The sequence below is a fragment of the Strongylocentrotus purpuratus genome, unplaced genomic scaffold (genome assembly GCF_000002235.5).
Source record: "Strongylocentrotus purpuratus isolate Spur 01 unplaced genomic scaffold, Spur_5.0 spur5_scaffold_10, whole genome shotgun sequence".
NCBI lineage: Eukaryota > Metazoa > Echinodermata > Echinoidea > Camarodonta > Strongylocentrotidae > Strongylocentrotus > Strongylocentrotus purpuratus.
This window is the reverse complement of record NW_022145595.1, coordinates 12,355,922-12,372,885: the sequence shown is the minus strand read 5'-3', so window position 1 is coordinate 12,372,885 and position 16,964 is coordinate 12,355,922. Positions and strand designations below refer to the sequence as shown.

Sequence of the window (16,964 nt, the reverse complement as noted above, 5' to 3'; positions counted from 1 at the left end):
GGGGTCAAAATATTCGGAAGGATGGGCTAGACTATCACTTTTCAATTATATTTATTTCATTTTATTTTATTTCAACACGGATCACTTGCTTCAGCCAATGGCTGGTCAAGTCCGTACATACATTAAAAGATATATAAAATAGAGAATAAAACGCAATACAAATTAAACAATTACAACAGCAAAAGAAGAGCGGATTTAAAATCAATTGAATACAATACATGGAAACAAATGTAACGAGCGTCATGAATAACATAATATAATAATTATTAGATACAAATATGAAATGAAATAAAATAATGTAACAGTTATAAAGTTAAACTTCGGAATTGAAAATAAAAAAATAAAAATTGATATATATTAAAAAGTATTAACCTCATGATGCAAGAGATCGAGAATAAAAACAAGAGAATTAGCAAACTAGCAAACACTGATTATAATTATATTAAATAGGCAGCTAGTGTGATTGCACAGCATATTGCACATATTGCAATCATGATTAAATTCTTGCTAATAGTTTTATTTTCTTGTTATATAATAACTTTCACATATTGTCACAATCATTTCATGAACAGAGGTCAGAAAATGTTTTATTCAGGGTGACCCTTTCAATATCGGGTATTGCTCTTCCAAGGGACCCTGTATATACAATGTTTTGTTAAATACATATAAAAACACGAATATATACAAACATCAAAAAAGGAAAAAAAGAATACACAGCAAATATACGAAACCAAGATGTAGAACAGTAATGATAAAAACAGTTGAAATAAAAATCCTTTAGAATTCAATTCATCATTACATATTTTGTATTTCGTTAGATTTTTTTTTTTTTTTTAATTAAAAAAAAAAAAAAAAAATATATATATATATATATATATACTTGTACATTCAAGATTCCAGATAATTTATTGTCTGATTTTAAAAAATACTCAAAATCGTCCTCCACTGGCGAGTGACATACACATACAAGCAACATAAACAATATATACATTCGAGGATACAAAGAAAATACAACAATAATAATAATGATAACAATAATAGCAATAACCAAACTGACATGTAAATTTAAAAACTGACATTAAAAATTGAATCTCGACAATTAAACAATGCACAAAATGCATGAAATAAATATGCTCTGAACGTTTACCCCTTCCCTCCCAGAATTGGAGCATGAAGAAAAAACAGAGAAAAGAACAAATGAGAGAGTAAGAGAGAGAGACGAGTCACATGGAGTAGAAAAGACAGAGGAAATTTGTGGAGAGAAAGAAGGTGATTTTACATTTATGACAAGCCTTTATGACCTTTGACCATAAAGGAACCTTTTAACCGTGAACATAGGCGCCGGAAGTGGGGGGCAGAGGCGGTCTTTTCATGAAGTGATTGTGAGAATATTTATTCTCTCAGAACTTTATTGATAAATCTAAAGAGTCCCAGAGATTGATCAATAGACTTCTTAGAAAATGTATACTTTATCTCTGATGAGGAAATCATCTTGTCACAATCATTCAATGAACAGAGTAAAAATACTTATTCTAACTTTGTGGGTATCAGAGAAAGTGTTGGTCAAGTGGGATGGTGGGGTTGATAAGCGTGAGGCTACGAATATTTATCAGTGACTCTGGCTGCTGATGGTTCTTGTATGGGCGCGCCCTTCCCGCCGAATGTTGTTTCTGAGTAGAATCTGTTGTTTTTACGCAGTGTGCCATGAAGCCTGTCAAATATCATCGTATTGACTCCAAAATTACAATGGAAGTACCTGCAAAGAAAAAAGAGATGTATAAAAAGTTTCAAGAGCTATTGAAAGAAAATATATTTGACACATTCTCACATCGCGTTAAAGACATTTGATTCGGAAAGTTCCGATTTAATTCGGAAAGCTCCGACGTCATTCCAAGGTAGGTTTATAGGGTTCGCACTCCAAGGATCCTTGCAAACGAAACGTATAGCGGACAAAACAGAATACACGTTAAACATTTCATAAATATAAGCATCTTAGAGTACTATTAACATAAATAACATTAACATTTCAAAGATAATATACATAAGTACAATAATATTGAACGAAATAGATTTTTAACATTATTTGAAGGTTTTGGGCTATGGGTAAAGATCGTGGAACTATAAAAAAAAATACAGCAGCAAAACATTGTATATTACGTGTTTTTATGCCCCTTGTAGGCTTAAGCAGACTGATAAGGGCAAATTTTGCCTCCCATTTGCTTCTCACAGAGTGTTTGTAATTGTGCCCTCTCCCTTAACTTTTTTGGTCAGAATCCTGGAACAGCTCTGCCCCTATGTAAGCTGTAAAATATATACCTGTGCCCCGTTGCTTAAAACTTAGCATTAATGGTAACTTTGCCATTAAAGGGAACCTCCATGGAAATCTTGATTTGATTGGCTGTTGAGTGATATTGCCACGGTCTTTAATATTGATGGCAAAGTTACCATCAATGCTAAGCATTATGCAAGAGAACTATACGGAAATTCATTATAAAAAGAAATAATCGTAATTACTTGTGATGATCGTCATGGAAGATGACACTTGGTTGCCATGGGAACATCGAGTGAAGGTCAATGCCCGAGTGCGAAATGATGCTGTGATAGTATCCGTATATTAGACAACACAGGAATACACCTTTATGGAGAGAAAAAAGGCAAAGCAAATGTAACACCATATCTTTAAAGATTTGATATGACTAAAATGACGTATTTTTTACTTTTCAGGATTTTCTCATATCTTTACTGGCAAGTTTCTTTTATTTTCCTTCTTTTTTTCAAACCAACATAATGACAGAATGCACTCCCCATTCAACTGAAACTCTCCATCATTATCCAAGTTAGATCAAGGTACTGACTCTTTGAAAGGCGTGCCCTGATTGGCTAAAATTCTTAGCCTTCCTACAGATGAGTTGCGATGAAACGGAGCGTCAGAAATCAAAAGTACCTGAACTCAGGATCTGTTTGGTTGTTTGAATGTTAGGTTGCATTTAAGTTTAGAGTCGCGTTTGTTCGCATCTCCTTGTGCAGCTGCGTATTATGATTAGCCAATCAGATCAAGGTATCATCAGTTGATCGCAAAATAGTGCTTTCTGATTGGCTAATTCTGTAACGTCATGACCACGCAATAGAGTCGATTACCTGCGTGTAACGGGACTAGAAAGATAGGTATCTCGAGGAGGAACTGGAAGATGATGAATTCATATGGATGCGAGGCAGCAGCTGTCCAGGGTGTGGGAGCCTTGAAGTGATGATGAAGCTTGTGATAGCGACGATACAAGATAGGATGGTGCATCAATCGATGGGTGTAATAGGACGAAGCTTCGTTGTACACATATAAGCCAGGGATCGAGAGTAGAAAGTAGACCCACCCATAGTCTTTGATGCTGTAGTAAAGTTTGGTCTCCCCTCCGTTCATGATGTAGGTTACTAAAATTCCTAGAAGCAAGCAAAACATGTGATGGAAATAATAATTGCAGTCATGTATAGGCGAATTGTAAATTGATTTTGATCAAAAACTGATGGCCAGTTCGTAAGTATTCCTATAGTAGGTCTTTGCATATTGGCATGTCAATGCAATTTGTTTTGTGTGTAGTGAGGGTTGTCGGTTTATGCGTGTGATGTGTGTGTGAGTGTGGTGCGTGTCAGTGCGTCAATTCGCCTTTCTACATTAAAAGTATCAATCAAATTGAATTATTTGGATCGGAGACCTAATTTTTTTACGTTATCGTTCGATGTACGCGATTTGGTTCGAACCGGGGTCCGGTCGGTTAAAAGGCGAATACAGAGAACTGACTATCCGACCAATACCAACTCATATCCTTATTTGTTTGTCTGTTTTTCCCCTAAGAGTACATGTATGTCTTTGTGGTTTTGTCTAAAAACATATTCGTGACTATTTTATGTTATGCCTCTCAATCCAATCCTTACCAAATGAAAGTGAACCGATTGCTATGTTGAGCGATCCCAACCAAAATTCTAACCGGTCATCCTCGGGTTGTAAGAACCGATCCGGTTGACATTTCCAGTCTGCTGCCCTCTCACGGCGTTGGATGTAATAGTACCATTTCAAGTAGCCACCGACTCCATAGAAGATGAGAAAAGCTCCAGTGAAAGATTGAAGAACATAAAATCCTACATCCTGTCAAATATGAAATAAACGGGCAACGATTATGAGAATTTTGCTAAGGTATTTGGTAATGGATGATTTAAATGGTAAAAATGAACTTGTGTTCGATTCATTCTAGTCTTATTCATTTGCATTATGTTTTATTCATTCACGTTCTAATGTTTCTGACTGTTTTCAAGACAATATCTTTTTTGTCGATCATAGTTCTATGTAGCTTGATATCTCACGGTAATTTTGAGAGAAAAGCAATGCAAGCAATGAATTCTGAATTGCAGCGACAATCGCGTTCGCCTTTGTTGTTCTTCAATAATATTTGACAAGCAGTATTAATTAATTTTTCAAGGACTCATGATAAATTCGTTTAACATTTGATTACCCTCGGTTGCATCTTTTGTTCGGATTATTTGGCGGGGGAAAAAGAAGTGAATGTATTATTATTCTTATTTGTTCATCGTCTCTACGATGCTCTTTGAATCAAAAACAGCTTTTAATGTTAGGCTTCCTGAATTTTTTTTTAATTGTTGTTAAGAAATTTTTGGTTGCACTCTGTAGATTATGATGATGTGTTTGATCTTTTTTTCAATACAAGATCAAACATATGATGAAAATCTACTGGCTGCATGCCAATAAGTTCTTGACAACAATGAAAAAATGTGAGCTAGTGCTATTCGGTGTGGCGTACACATGGCAATGACATGGTAGATAAAATTATGATCATCAGTACTAGGTCAAATTAATTAAAGAGAACTGAATTTGAACCCGGGCCATAGGCTACCCCCTCTCGTTCTCTCTCCCTCTCTCTCTCCCTCTTCTTCGCCTCATTTTCCCTCTCTTACCTCCCTGTACATTTGTATGCCTCGATAATACAGAAAATAAACAATAATATTCTTCCTCTTCCCCTCCTTCTTTCTAGTACATGTAGTAGGAGTAGAACTAGAAGCAGTATCACAATAATAATGACAACAATTATTATTATGGTTGGTGGTGTTACTAATGTTATTTTTGTAATTAATATGTTTGTTATTGTGATTATTATCCTTATCATGATTATTATCGTTAATATAAATTATTATTGTAATTATTATAATCATTATTATTGTTATCATTATGATGAATATGAACATGATGATTTTGATGACGATTAGTATAAGTATAGTATTATTATAATTGTTTTCATATCATTATTATCATCTGTATTATTAGCATAATCTACAATGGCAGTAGTGCAGTATAGTACATGTAGAAGTAGACCTTATAGTAGAGGTATCATTCTGATCATTATTATTCTGATTATCTTTTGCAATACGTCTAGACGATAAACTCATGACGATTGACAATTGTCATGAATCATTTTCTTTAAGCTTACCATTAAATGCATCTGGTTCGAATTTTGCTTAGGTATTTGGTAATGGATGATTTAAATGGTAAAAATGAACTTGTGTCCGATTCATTCTAGTCTTATTCATTTGCATTATGTTTTATTCATTCACGTTCTAATGTTTCTGACTGTTTTCAAGACAATATCTTTTTTGTCGATCATAGTTCTATGTAGCTTGATATCTCACGGTAATTTTGAGAGAAAAGCAATGCAAGCAATGAATTCTGAATTGCAGCGACAATCGCGTTCGCCTTTGTTGTTCTTCAATAATATTTGACAAGCAGTATTAATTAATTTTTCAAGGACTCATGATAAATTCGTTTAACATTTGATTACCCTCGGTTGCATCTTTTGTTCGGATTATTTGGCGGGGAAAAAAGAAGTGAATGTATTATTATTCTTATTTGTTCATCGTCTCTACGATGCTCTTTGAATTAAAAACAGCTTTTAGTATTAGGCTTCCTGAAAGAAATTTCAATTGTTGTTAAGAAATTTTTGGTTGCACTCTGTAGATTATGATGATGTGTTTGATCTTTTTTTCAATACAAGATCAAACATATGATGAATATCTACTGGCTGCATGCCAATAAGTTCTTGACAACAATGAAAAAATGTGAGCTAGTGCTATTCGGTGTGGCGTACACATGGCAATCACATGGTAGATAAAATTATGATCATCAGTACTGGGTCAAATAAATTAAACAGAACTAAACCTCTCTCTCCCTCTTGATCGCCTTACTTTTCTCTCCCTTACCTCCGTGTGCATTTGTATGCCTCGATAATACAGAAAATAAACAATAAGATTCTTCCTCTTCCCCTCCTTCCTAGTACATGAAGTAGGAGTAGTATTAGAAGCAGTATCACAATAATAATGACAACAATTATTATTATAGTTGGTGGTGTTACTAATGTTATTTTTTTAATTATCAGGTGGGCTGTATATCGTACAGACGACCTTATAATTTCGTTAGAATTGCCTTTATTTATTTATTTATTTATTATCAGGTGGGCTGTACCGTGTGTCTCAAAAAAACGTAACACTTTTGAAATGGTTGCCAAATTGAGCATATATAATTTTATGAAAAAATGTTGATATGTATGGAAAGCTAAAGGACCAACCTTTCATATGATATGAAAAAATTAAAAAAAAATCATGCTTCGATGGACAGTGTTCACTTAAGTTAGAGGTATGAAAATGGGCCTGCGCAGGATTTTTCCTTCCAATTTTGGACAGGTAAATTACTTGTAACTTACAAAATAAGGTCGATATGAGATATTCATGATCGATGGATCAAAAGGATATTTTGAATCAAAAGGATATTTTGAATACCTCGAATACCATTCCTTTTTCAGTGTTATTTATCAATCCCGAAACACCACCGCCCACCCCCCCCCCCCACACACACACACACACACACTTCCACCCACTCCCATCTCATTGTATCATTGATCTGGTAGATGTGAACGGGATTAAGGAAGAATGGGAAAATGTTAAATTGAAATACCGTATTCAAAATCATAATTGACATTATGCAACCCACTCTCCTCCCCCCCCACAACCTTTTCCCATCCCATCACCTACCCCTTGCCTTTTCTTTATCAGTTTTCTTCCGTAAGTTTGGTGGATCATCAATCACATTTTATTCAGGTTTTATGAATGACCCAAACATGTAATAGCTAAGTACATCATTCATTATGCATTGAAAATACCAGACCCCTTCTCTTTCCCCACATTTGAACTTGTTATCACCTGTCCATGGAATACCGTATGACATTGCATTGTTATTCTTCATTGGCCTGAACACTGAGTAGCCAGAAACTGTTACATAATCCTCTTTATCCAAAATCACTGTTTAATACTAAAACAAAGAGGCAAAAACATGGTATTACACATTTGATTCAAAATATCCTTTTGATCCATCGATCATGAATATCTCATATCGACCTTATTTTGTAAGTTACAAGTAATTTACCTGTCCAAAATTGGAAGGAAAAATCCTGCGCAGGCCCATTTTCATACCTCTAACTTAAGTGAACACTGTCCATCGAAGCATGATTTTTTTTTTAATTTTTTCATATCATATGAAAGGTTGGTCCTTTAGCTTTCCATACATATCAACATTTTTTCATAAAATTATATATGCTCAATTTGGCAACCATTTCAAAAGTGTTACGTTTTTTTTGAGACACACGGTATATCGTACAGACCACCTTATAATTTCGTTAGAATTGCCTTTATTATCAGGTGGGCTGTATCTAATACAGATAACCTTATAATTTTGTTAAAATCGCCTTTATTATACTGTATATCGTACAGATACCTTATAATTTCGTTAGAATTGCCTTTATTTATTTATCAGGTGGGCTGTATATCGTACAGACCACCTTATAATTTCGTTAGAATTGCCTTTATTTATTTATCAGGTGGGCTGTATCTAATACAGACCACCTCATAATTTTGTTAAAATTGCCTTTATTTATTTATCAGGTGGGCTGTATATCGTACAGACCACCTTATAATTTCGTTAGAATTGCCTTTATTTATTTATCACAGGTGGGCTGTATATCGTACAAACCACCTTATAATCAGGTGGGCTGTATAACGTACATACCACCTTATAATTTCGTTAGAATTGCCTTTAGTTATTTATTTATTATTTATCAGGTGGGCTGTATATTGTACAGACCACTTTATAATTTCGTTTGAATTGCCTTTATTTATTTTTTTTCTTTCTTATTTCTAACCACTTTTTTGTAAGCACGATGACTTGAAAATGGCTCAATCAAATGCCTTCAAATTGGCACACATATGTATAGGCATATGTACAAAGCACAACAACTTTTTCAACATTGACCTTCACTGATGACGTCATCAAGGCGCCATTTTGTAAAAATTTCGGAAAAACAACTCTTGATCATATCTTCATAACCAAAAGGTATTTCCCATTCATATTTATCATGATCAAGGTCGATATCCGTCCGGTCAATTTCAGGTCAGAGAACGCGCGCGCCCGCGTGTCAATGCGCGCGCAAAATTTTAAAATGCTATAAGTCGTCTCAAAATCATTTTGCATACGTTTTAGGCCATTCTAAGCATTTTATAAAAAAATCGCGCACACGCCCATGCGCGCGCGTTTTCGCGCGTAAAACTATTACACAACATAGAATCGCCATATTTTTTTCTTTCATAATATTTGGCACATTTTTACAAACAAACTGATACCATGTATGTCTCTTTATGACTATTAATAACGGAATGATCGACCGTTTAACAAGAATTTCCGTGCGTGCGAGCTCTTGTAATACATAGCATATATGGGCAAAAACATGCCTATACAAAATCCATTGTAGCTCTTTAGGATGCAAGATGACCTTAATTTGTTTTCATATCTTGATAAAGTATGAGTCGGAGATATGATTTCATGTCTCATTTGACCCTCAATTAACTCATGACGTCATCATAATGGCCTCCGAACTCAAAATTTCAATTTGCATATTATGACGTCAGCATATTTTTGGAAAAATTGATTGTATCTCTGTAAATATTGATCGATTTTTTTTCCAAATTTTGATATGTTCTAGCTGACACAATTTTCAACAAATGCAATCCCATAATTTTTCATTTTGACAAAGGGGTCATGGCGTATTTTTGCGATTAAAGGAGGCACGTCAATTTTGCACATGTTGCGTGTATTCTCTATGGGACATGATATTTTCTCAAAAAATGGATTCTACATTCCCGTCTTTCGCGAGCAATATCTCCGTCGTTTTAGCTTCGTTTACGCTGAACTTCGAGTATGTTGTAGCTGAGACAATAAGCTATCTCAAATGTACCCTTTATTTTGTCTTAAATTTTAGTTGGATCAGCCCACCTATACTTGTTCCAAACAAGTATTACAAATCTAGTTCATGCTTGTTATCCTTCGTGTGCTTGATTTATAATTTTACAATCGAGTGGAAAATTGCGTCCAAAGTGCGACTTGTTGCACATGTATTATATAGACAATGGCGAGCTGGCGACCTATTTTGCCCAAATTACGGTGGGTAAACTTTCAAAAGTCAATGGGACATGAGGGTTCCAATGAAAGAGCTAGTGATAACGTACGTCGGGTTGGATGTGCTTTTCGATTTTTTTTTTTTTTTTTTTTTTTTTTGGGGGGGGGGGGGTAAAAGTCCATAGGCTAACATGTTTATAGGCTGCTGGACTCTGACGATAGGGGGCGTTGTCAAATGAGACTAAACGGAGCTATATGCCACTTTTGGCGGTCGAAGGCATAAACAAATAAAATAAAACAGATGCGTAATGCTACTTTCTATTCTATTGATTCCCTCCCCATCGAACGTCCCTGTAAGCTACTGAAATGTTGAATAAGTTATGAAAGATAACTTTGCGGGAGCAGCACACTCGATCTTTATCATATACTAGCATTTTGTTTATAATTAGACATAACCGGGACAAATTTAATTAAAACTCAACTTTATCTTTCAGAAACAATGATGCAGGATCACAAACCTTCATGTAATATCCGCCAAAGCCTACGAACTCATGATTGGTCACGTTGTCGATGTCGAATGAAGTATGTTGAGAGGGGATCGTCCTCCATGTCGTATCCTCCTGCCAGAGTCTCTTGATCTGGACGTACATAAGTAACCAGTCTCCTAAACAGTATATGTTACAAAGAACAGGGTTACTAATGTATTCAAACAGGCATAATTTTGTTTTTGCTTGTTGCGTCTCTTTTTGTTTTGTTTCAGGGGGGTGTTGCGTTGCTGTTTTATGGATGAAAAATCATATGCCTTACTCATTTTCTAAGTATGATTAAATTTAAGTTAATGATATATTTTCAACTCGCAACGAGTCTAGAGTATTTTTGATTAAATCATATGACATTTTATATTGAAATTCCCTCAGCTTTCTGTCCTAAGTGGATTTTCGGGGTCTTAAGAAAATTGTTCTCGTGTCATTTTTGACCATATTATATGTACGTTCCAAGTTGCATGTAGCTTAAGATTTTTCCGTTCTCATCTTTAACAATGTACTACAGATATTTTTTGATTTTATGCCTTGCAAAGAGTGGGGTTTTCCGTTAAATATGAATTCTAAACTTAATTCGGTATCCGTACAAGGATGTTCATATTTATTCAAAAGAGTTTTCCATGAGAATGGAATGCCTTCGTCTGTATTATATTTATTTCAATGTTGTTTAAATCCATTTTTGAAATTCTGTGATAGATTTTCATTCACTTTCTTCTCGACAATATGATGTATTTTAAAAATATTTGTCAGGAATAAGTCTTCATGGAAATAAATATGCCCCTATATGCGGATACATCTATTATTGTAAATAATATGATTTCTTTTTGAAATTTCGTCTACGAGATGAGAGAGAGAGGAAAAACAACTCGCTCAGTGATAGTAAACTTGCTTTATTACGTTTGATTTCTTCTCTCAAAAAGCCTAACCATGCATTGACCATTCATGTAGAGATGACGTGGTCGAGTGGTTAAGTCGCCGGACTGTCGATCACAAGGTCCGCGGTTTGAGACCCGCTGCGGCACTAATGTCCTTTGGCAAGACATTGATGTACATTTGCCACACTCAACCCAGGTGATGTAAATGGGTACCTGGCAGGAATCAATTCTTTGAAATGTTAGAGCGCCGTAATGGCAGCACATCTATAAAGCCGGGGTAATAATCTTCAAGTTTGGAAGCACTTAGTGATTGTTGTAATAAGCGCTATATAAAAACTGAGTATTATTATTAGTATACATAACATTGCTTCTGCACAAATAATTCTACTTGTCATGTCACAACAAAGAGTTAAATGATCTATTCCGTACCACGTGTCTTCTATACGATTCATCATTTCTGAACGTTAGACTTGATAGCATCTTATTCAAACTTAATTGGAGTTTGGTGATATTTCACAGAACCCAAAATGGCGGCCAAACTAGTATGCAAATCAAACTCCTAAAACGCGCCAATCTGAACAATGCCTGAATTTCTTTACGTTCATGCTTCTGTGTCCACTTACCGGGTAATAGTTTTAATTTCTCAGTAAATTGCATTCATTTCCCTCCCACTATTGTCATACGTCATACTTTGCCTAGTTTAAGTTTGACCTCCTTATAAAACAAAATCCAAAAGTGCATTGATCATATTCAAAGCTATTTTGCACCCGCTCAGTGTAATAACCTTGGCCAACCAAATTTGACGCCTTTTGTTAAAGAGCCTAAGCATGCATTGACAGACCATTCATAAAATCGTTTCTGCACAGTTAAGTCTACGTGGTACGTCACAATAAAGAGTTAGGTGAGTTATTCCGTGACACATACCTTTCGTACGATTCATCATTTCTGAACGTTCAAGTTTCAAGTTCAAGTTTTATTTATCTTTCTTTCATAACACACTTTACAAATATGACATGAATATAACAAGTTTAACATAATATGGCGTTACAATAGAAAGATGAGGTGACCTTGGTTGAAAGCAAGGCTTGTGGATTTAAGGTCCCTCATGAGTAGCTTATGAGTATGTCCTAAAAGAACAAACTCGTCAGATAAGAATAATGCATACATTTAAATGCTGACAAACTTAACTAACTAAACAACTGAGAAAATATAAACATAAATAAGTATAATGAAATCTACTGAATACTTAATAATGGCTTTAAACAAGAGAAACAGGGAAAAAACTACGAGCAACTGGACTGAAACACAGACAAAACAAAAAAAGACGGACAGATGAATAGATGTGAGAAACGGGAGTAGAATTATGCTGACCTATATAGTTAGACTTTATAGCATCGTATTCAAACTTAATAGGCCGTTTTCGTAACGTAACCAAATTTAATGCATAAGTCTTTGTGAAGTGCCTCAATACAAATTATTTCATTCACCTGATACGAATAATAGTATTTCAATAGACAGCATCCGAACTGCATACATAAGTTGTTGCCAGGTCGGACAAACATAGCTTGACCTACCTAGCAACACTTAATATATGCAGTTGCATTCTGACTAACTATTATTCCTAACAGGTGAACAAAATAATTTGTATTGAGGCACTTCACAAACACTTATGCATTACATTTGGTTACATTACGAAAATGGCCTATTGGGGTGAAGCGACTTTTAACAGTACCCAATAGGCGGCCAAACTAGTATGCAAATTAAACTCCTAAAACGCGCCAATCTGAATAATGCCTGAACGTCTTTATGTTCATTAAAGGGACTTGGTAACATTGTTCAGATGAGAGAAAATAGTGCTAAGGTAGCGACTTCAATGCTAAATGTACAATTAAAGATAATCTGAAAGTTTGAGTAAAAACAGACCATTATTAATGATAACATTTAGGGAAAACTGATCTAATCGATTTCTTAATTCTCCCAATTATATTATTACAATTGAATTACTTTTAAGGTGAATTAAATGTAAATCGTCACGAAGCAATGAATTTGCTTTATATACCATTCCAGAATTTAAGTGTTAATAGATTTTCAAAAGCCTGTCTTATTCCACTGCTCTACCATTAAGCCATCGCCTCTCCTCTCATGAAAATCGTGTAAAAAAATAGAAACGGAAAATTGATATTCGGGCAATATAGGTCAGCAGCTCCCTCCACAACTCCACCCCCCCCCCCCATGCCCCTTCGTGAATGGTTACACCTTAAATGATAAAATTAATACTTAAATATAAAAATTGTACCTCTTAATCCAGTAGCTAGTAGTGCTGTAAGAAGAGTACCCAGTCCTGCAAGTATAGCTCTTCTGATTCTGGTCAGTAGCGAGCCTAATTTGCCGATTCTACCCTGTTTAGCCATCATGCTTCTCTAGTAACCAAAAAACAAGTAAACAATATATATTAATAGACTGGTGATATTCGTGGAGGTAGTAACTTCAACTTCTCATATGAGACAAATCCAAGAAAACGTTTCCCCCATTTGGGTATGACTTATGAGTTATTCATGAATAGAATGCATGCCGTCTAGACATAATAATAATAATAAAGTCTTTTTTTTGTATAGTGCAAAATTAAATTCAAGCGTCCATTTCAATCAAACAAAACAAAACTACATTAACATCATACTTTGTGTTGAAAGATAATAACAGAGACGTAACCAGCTTTAAATGCTGGCAGACCCACTACCCACCCAATGCTCCGTTTATAGACCACCTAAATTAAAAAGCTAGACAAAACTATAACACACTCACCCCTTCGAAAATCAAGTGGTAGGGTGCGTCTCAACAGAAATAGTCCAGAATCTGACCTATTTAATTATGATCTCCACCTCACCAACGCAATATATGCACTGACCTCTACCTACTTACTTGCTGCCAGCCGAAGATGGCGTGATCATTAAATTGGGACCAGAGCCATCTATACACAGAGTTTGGCCAACTTGGTTCCAATGGGTCACAACATGGCGTATATTCTTTTGTTTTGTGCTTGCCCAACAAAGCAGTAGTCGCCATATTGTGTCCAACTCGAACCCGGTTGGCCAAGCTCTGTGTATAGATCGCTCTGATCAGGCGCGTACGCAGGGGGGGGGGGGGGGGTGTTTGGGGGGTTAAACCCCCCCCCCCTTTGGTATTTTTATGTGTGTAAACCCCCCTAAAAAATCCCTAAAACCCCCCCCCCCCCCTTTGGATTTTTTTTTTTTTATTATTATTATTTTTTTTTTAAAATTTAAAAAAAAAAAAAATTCTCCATGGCTGACCTAAGAAAGGTGACCTTACCCCCCCCCCCCCCCCCCCCCCCAACGGGGCAAAATGTCAAATTTTCAAATTTCGAGACCAAAAAAAAAAAAAAAGTGTTCGCTTACCCCCGGAACCCCCGGAAAATTACCCCCTAGGACAATTACCCCCCCCCCCCTAAAAATTACCCGATTTTTTGTTTAATCAAACCAACTTAATATCAGGGTGGACTTCCCCTTTAATGACCGGGGGGCGGGGTTAATTGTATCAGGGTAATTTTCCAGGGAGGGGGGGGATCATTTTCCGGGGTTATTGTGCAGGTGATAACTGTCCTGATACTCGTGAAAGGCATTGAAAAGAGAGAGAGAGAGAGGGGGGAGAGAGAGAGAGGAGTCAGAGGAGAATGAGGGAAGGCAAGAGAGAGAGAGGAATAAGCCTAAGGGGATGGGAAGAGATCGGGAGGATAAGAAGGAATGGAGAAGAGAGGATAGTCAGGTCCGTCAACAAAATGTTGGGGACAGAATATACATCTATTGGCAAAGTTTGGTGCTTTTGTGCAAAATTATGTAATAATGAATGTACATGTACTGTACAGTAGCAGGCGCGTACGCAGGGGGGGGGTTTGGGGGGTTAAACCCCCCCCTTTGGAAATTTTTTGTGTGTAAACCCCCCTAAAAAAAACCTAAAACCCCCCCCCCCCCCCTTTTGGATTTTTTTTTTTTTTTTTTTTTTTTTTTTTTTTTTAATTATTAAAAAAAAAAAAAAAAAAAGGTGACCTTACCCCCCCCCAACGGAGCAAAATGTCAAATTTCCAAATTTCGAGACCAAAAAAAAAAAAAAAGTGTCCTCTTACCCCCCCCCCCCCCCCCCCCCCCCCCCGCTTATTCAGCGGCTGGCTGAGTCGTTGCGAAATTTTCGGACCGATTTATAAATGTTAAAACCCCCCCCTTGAAAAAATCCTGCGTACGCGCCTGTACAGTAGTGTATCTGATAGCCGCTCCATAGTAAAGACCACAAGGTATAGATATCTTGATCTAAGATTCAAGTTTATTGTCTCTGCTTTCAAGACTGAAAACGACTTTGACTGCCATCATATAAACAGGACAAACACGTTATACAATATCTTATAAAATAAAAATCACGTTACATGACCGTTTCATAACAATATAACATATCTAGTCTTCGATTTCGAATTTGCAAAAAATATATAAAGTATAATGAACATACTTTTAAGGTAAATATTAGGTCACCAGAAACGAAAAAAACATTTATGCTCTTTACATTCAAAAACATAATTCTAAAAGTTTCTAAAGCTGACTTTGCTTTTTGGAGACACATTCATCGAAAAAAGCAGGATGCAGTGATATAAGTTATTACACAAAAGGATCCAACATGCTCGGAATATATTGCTTTACACAATATTTATATCAAATGGACAAATAAATGACACTTTTAGATATCATTTACTATTAGTGTACATGCGCAAATATATAATATTGTTGTTGTTTTTACAACTGAGGTCTATATAGGCTAATCGCCTCAGCAATGATTACGCAGTTTTACACTCGGCACAAACTGATATTCATAATTATCTAAGTTTGTGCGTCATTTAGTTTAAAACTGCCTACCTTCATAGCTGCTCACAGGAATATCCACTAGACCACGACGCCTCCCCATTCATTTATTGCTGAAACAAATTCTTTGTAGTTGCATCATAATTTATTTTCTTTTCTTTTTTAATAGTCTCTCATTTGCCACGATTGGTGAATTCTTAAAGATATTGTTCACATTGTCTTGGCATTATCTAAATCGCTGAATGGTTTGTCTTACAATGTAAGAGCGAAGATGATTGATAATGATAAACATTAAATTCAGTTGGTACGGAAGTGCTTTAAAGTCACAGATATCTTTTTATATTTTGAGTGTTTTCAAAGAAAAAAATCTACTGTTATCATTACCCATATTATAATCTTACTGCTTTTTAAAAACATGTAGGCCTACTTTTAACAGTTTAAAACACACGCTGAGCAATTGTTTGGACACAATGGCCCAAATTCACAAAGGAGGTTTGTCGACTTATGTGCGTCATGACCGTTTCGACGCGTTCAAAATAATGGATGTAGACTCACATGCATTGATTCCGCCATATAACTTGGTACACGAGGATTTCTACAATTATACTTTTTGAAAGTACTGCTGCTCAGTCATCTTTGGCAGGGTATTTGTTCTTCTTTATAGTAACATATGATTGCAGGTCACACTAGTGACTAGTCCATAATCTGGCCTATTTAATTTTGATCTCCACCAATCCAACGCTACCTCCCCGTACGTTAATACTTGCTACATGCCGAAGATGGCGTGATCATTAAATTACGACGCAGCCTTGGGCTGGCGAGAATAGTTATGAGTTGGTTGATAACGCCATCTTCGGCGGCTTAAATCAAGTATGTAGGGATATAAAGAACCGGCCATATTCTGAACTAAGGTAACACAGGTTATAATTTTTTTAATATATGCTACCAAAGGTAGGTAAACTTTTGTTTTAATACGCACTGTATGTAGCTTTGAATGTTAATAATAATGGAATTACAAAATCTGTAATCACTTACACTTTTAAGAACATGTTATGTTCTCTTTTTAGCGTTTTACTAGGGAAAATTAAGTAATTTAATAATTTACTTATCGTGTAGCTTTCTTATTCATAATAATAACTTTCACTCTGAAAATTCAAAGTTATCATAAACATGAGGAAAGCTCTTGTAA

General features: G+C 35.6%; 1 protein-coding gene across 2 annotated transcripts; it reads right to left on the bottom strand.

Moving 5' to 3' along the window:
- Positions 1-1,581: 1,581 nt before the first annotated feature.
- On the bottom strand, positions 1,582-13,832 carry LOC100891050 (delta(7)-sterol 5(6)-desaturase erg32). Of its 2 annotated transcripts, XM_030979526.1 has the most exons (7): positions 13,719-13,832; positions 13,213-13,336; positions 10,018-10,163; positions 3,928-4,138; positions 3,139-3,435; positions 2,515-2,635; positions 1,582-1,756 (listed from the first exon to the last, which is right to left on the bottom strand). In XM_030979526.1, exons 2-7 carry the CDS (start codon positions 13,328-13,330, stop codon positions 1,597-1,599), a joined length of 1,053 nt encoding a protein of 350 aa, XP_030835386.1. In that variant the 5' UTR covers positions 13,331-13,336; positions 13,719-13,832; the 3' UTR covers positions 1,582-1,596. The 2 variants fall into 2 exon arrangements, with proteins under 2 accessions (XP_030835386.1, XP_030835387.1); XM_030979527.1 differs by lacking the exon at positions 2,515-2,635 and having other exon boundaries at positions 1,624-1,756.
- Between the last annotated feature and the right edge of the window lie 3,132 nt (positions 13,833-16,964).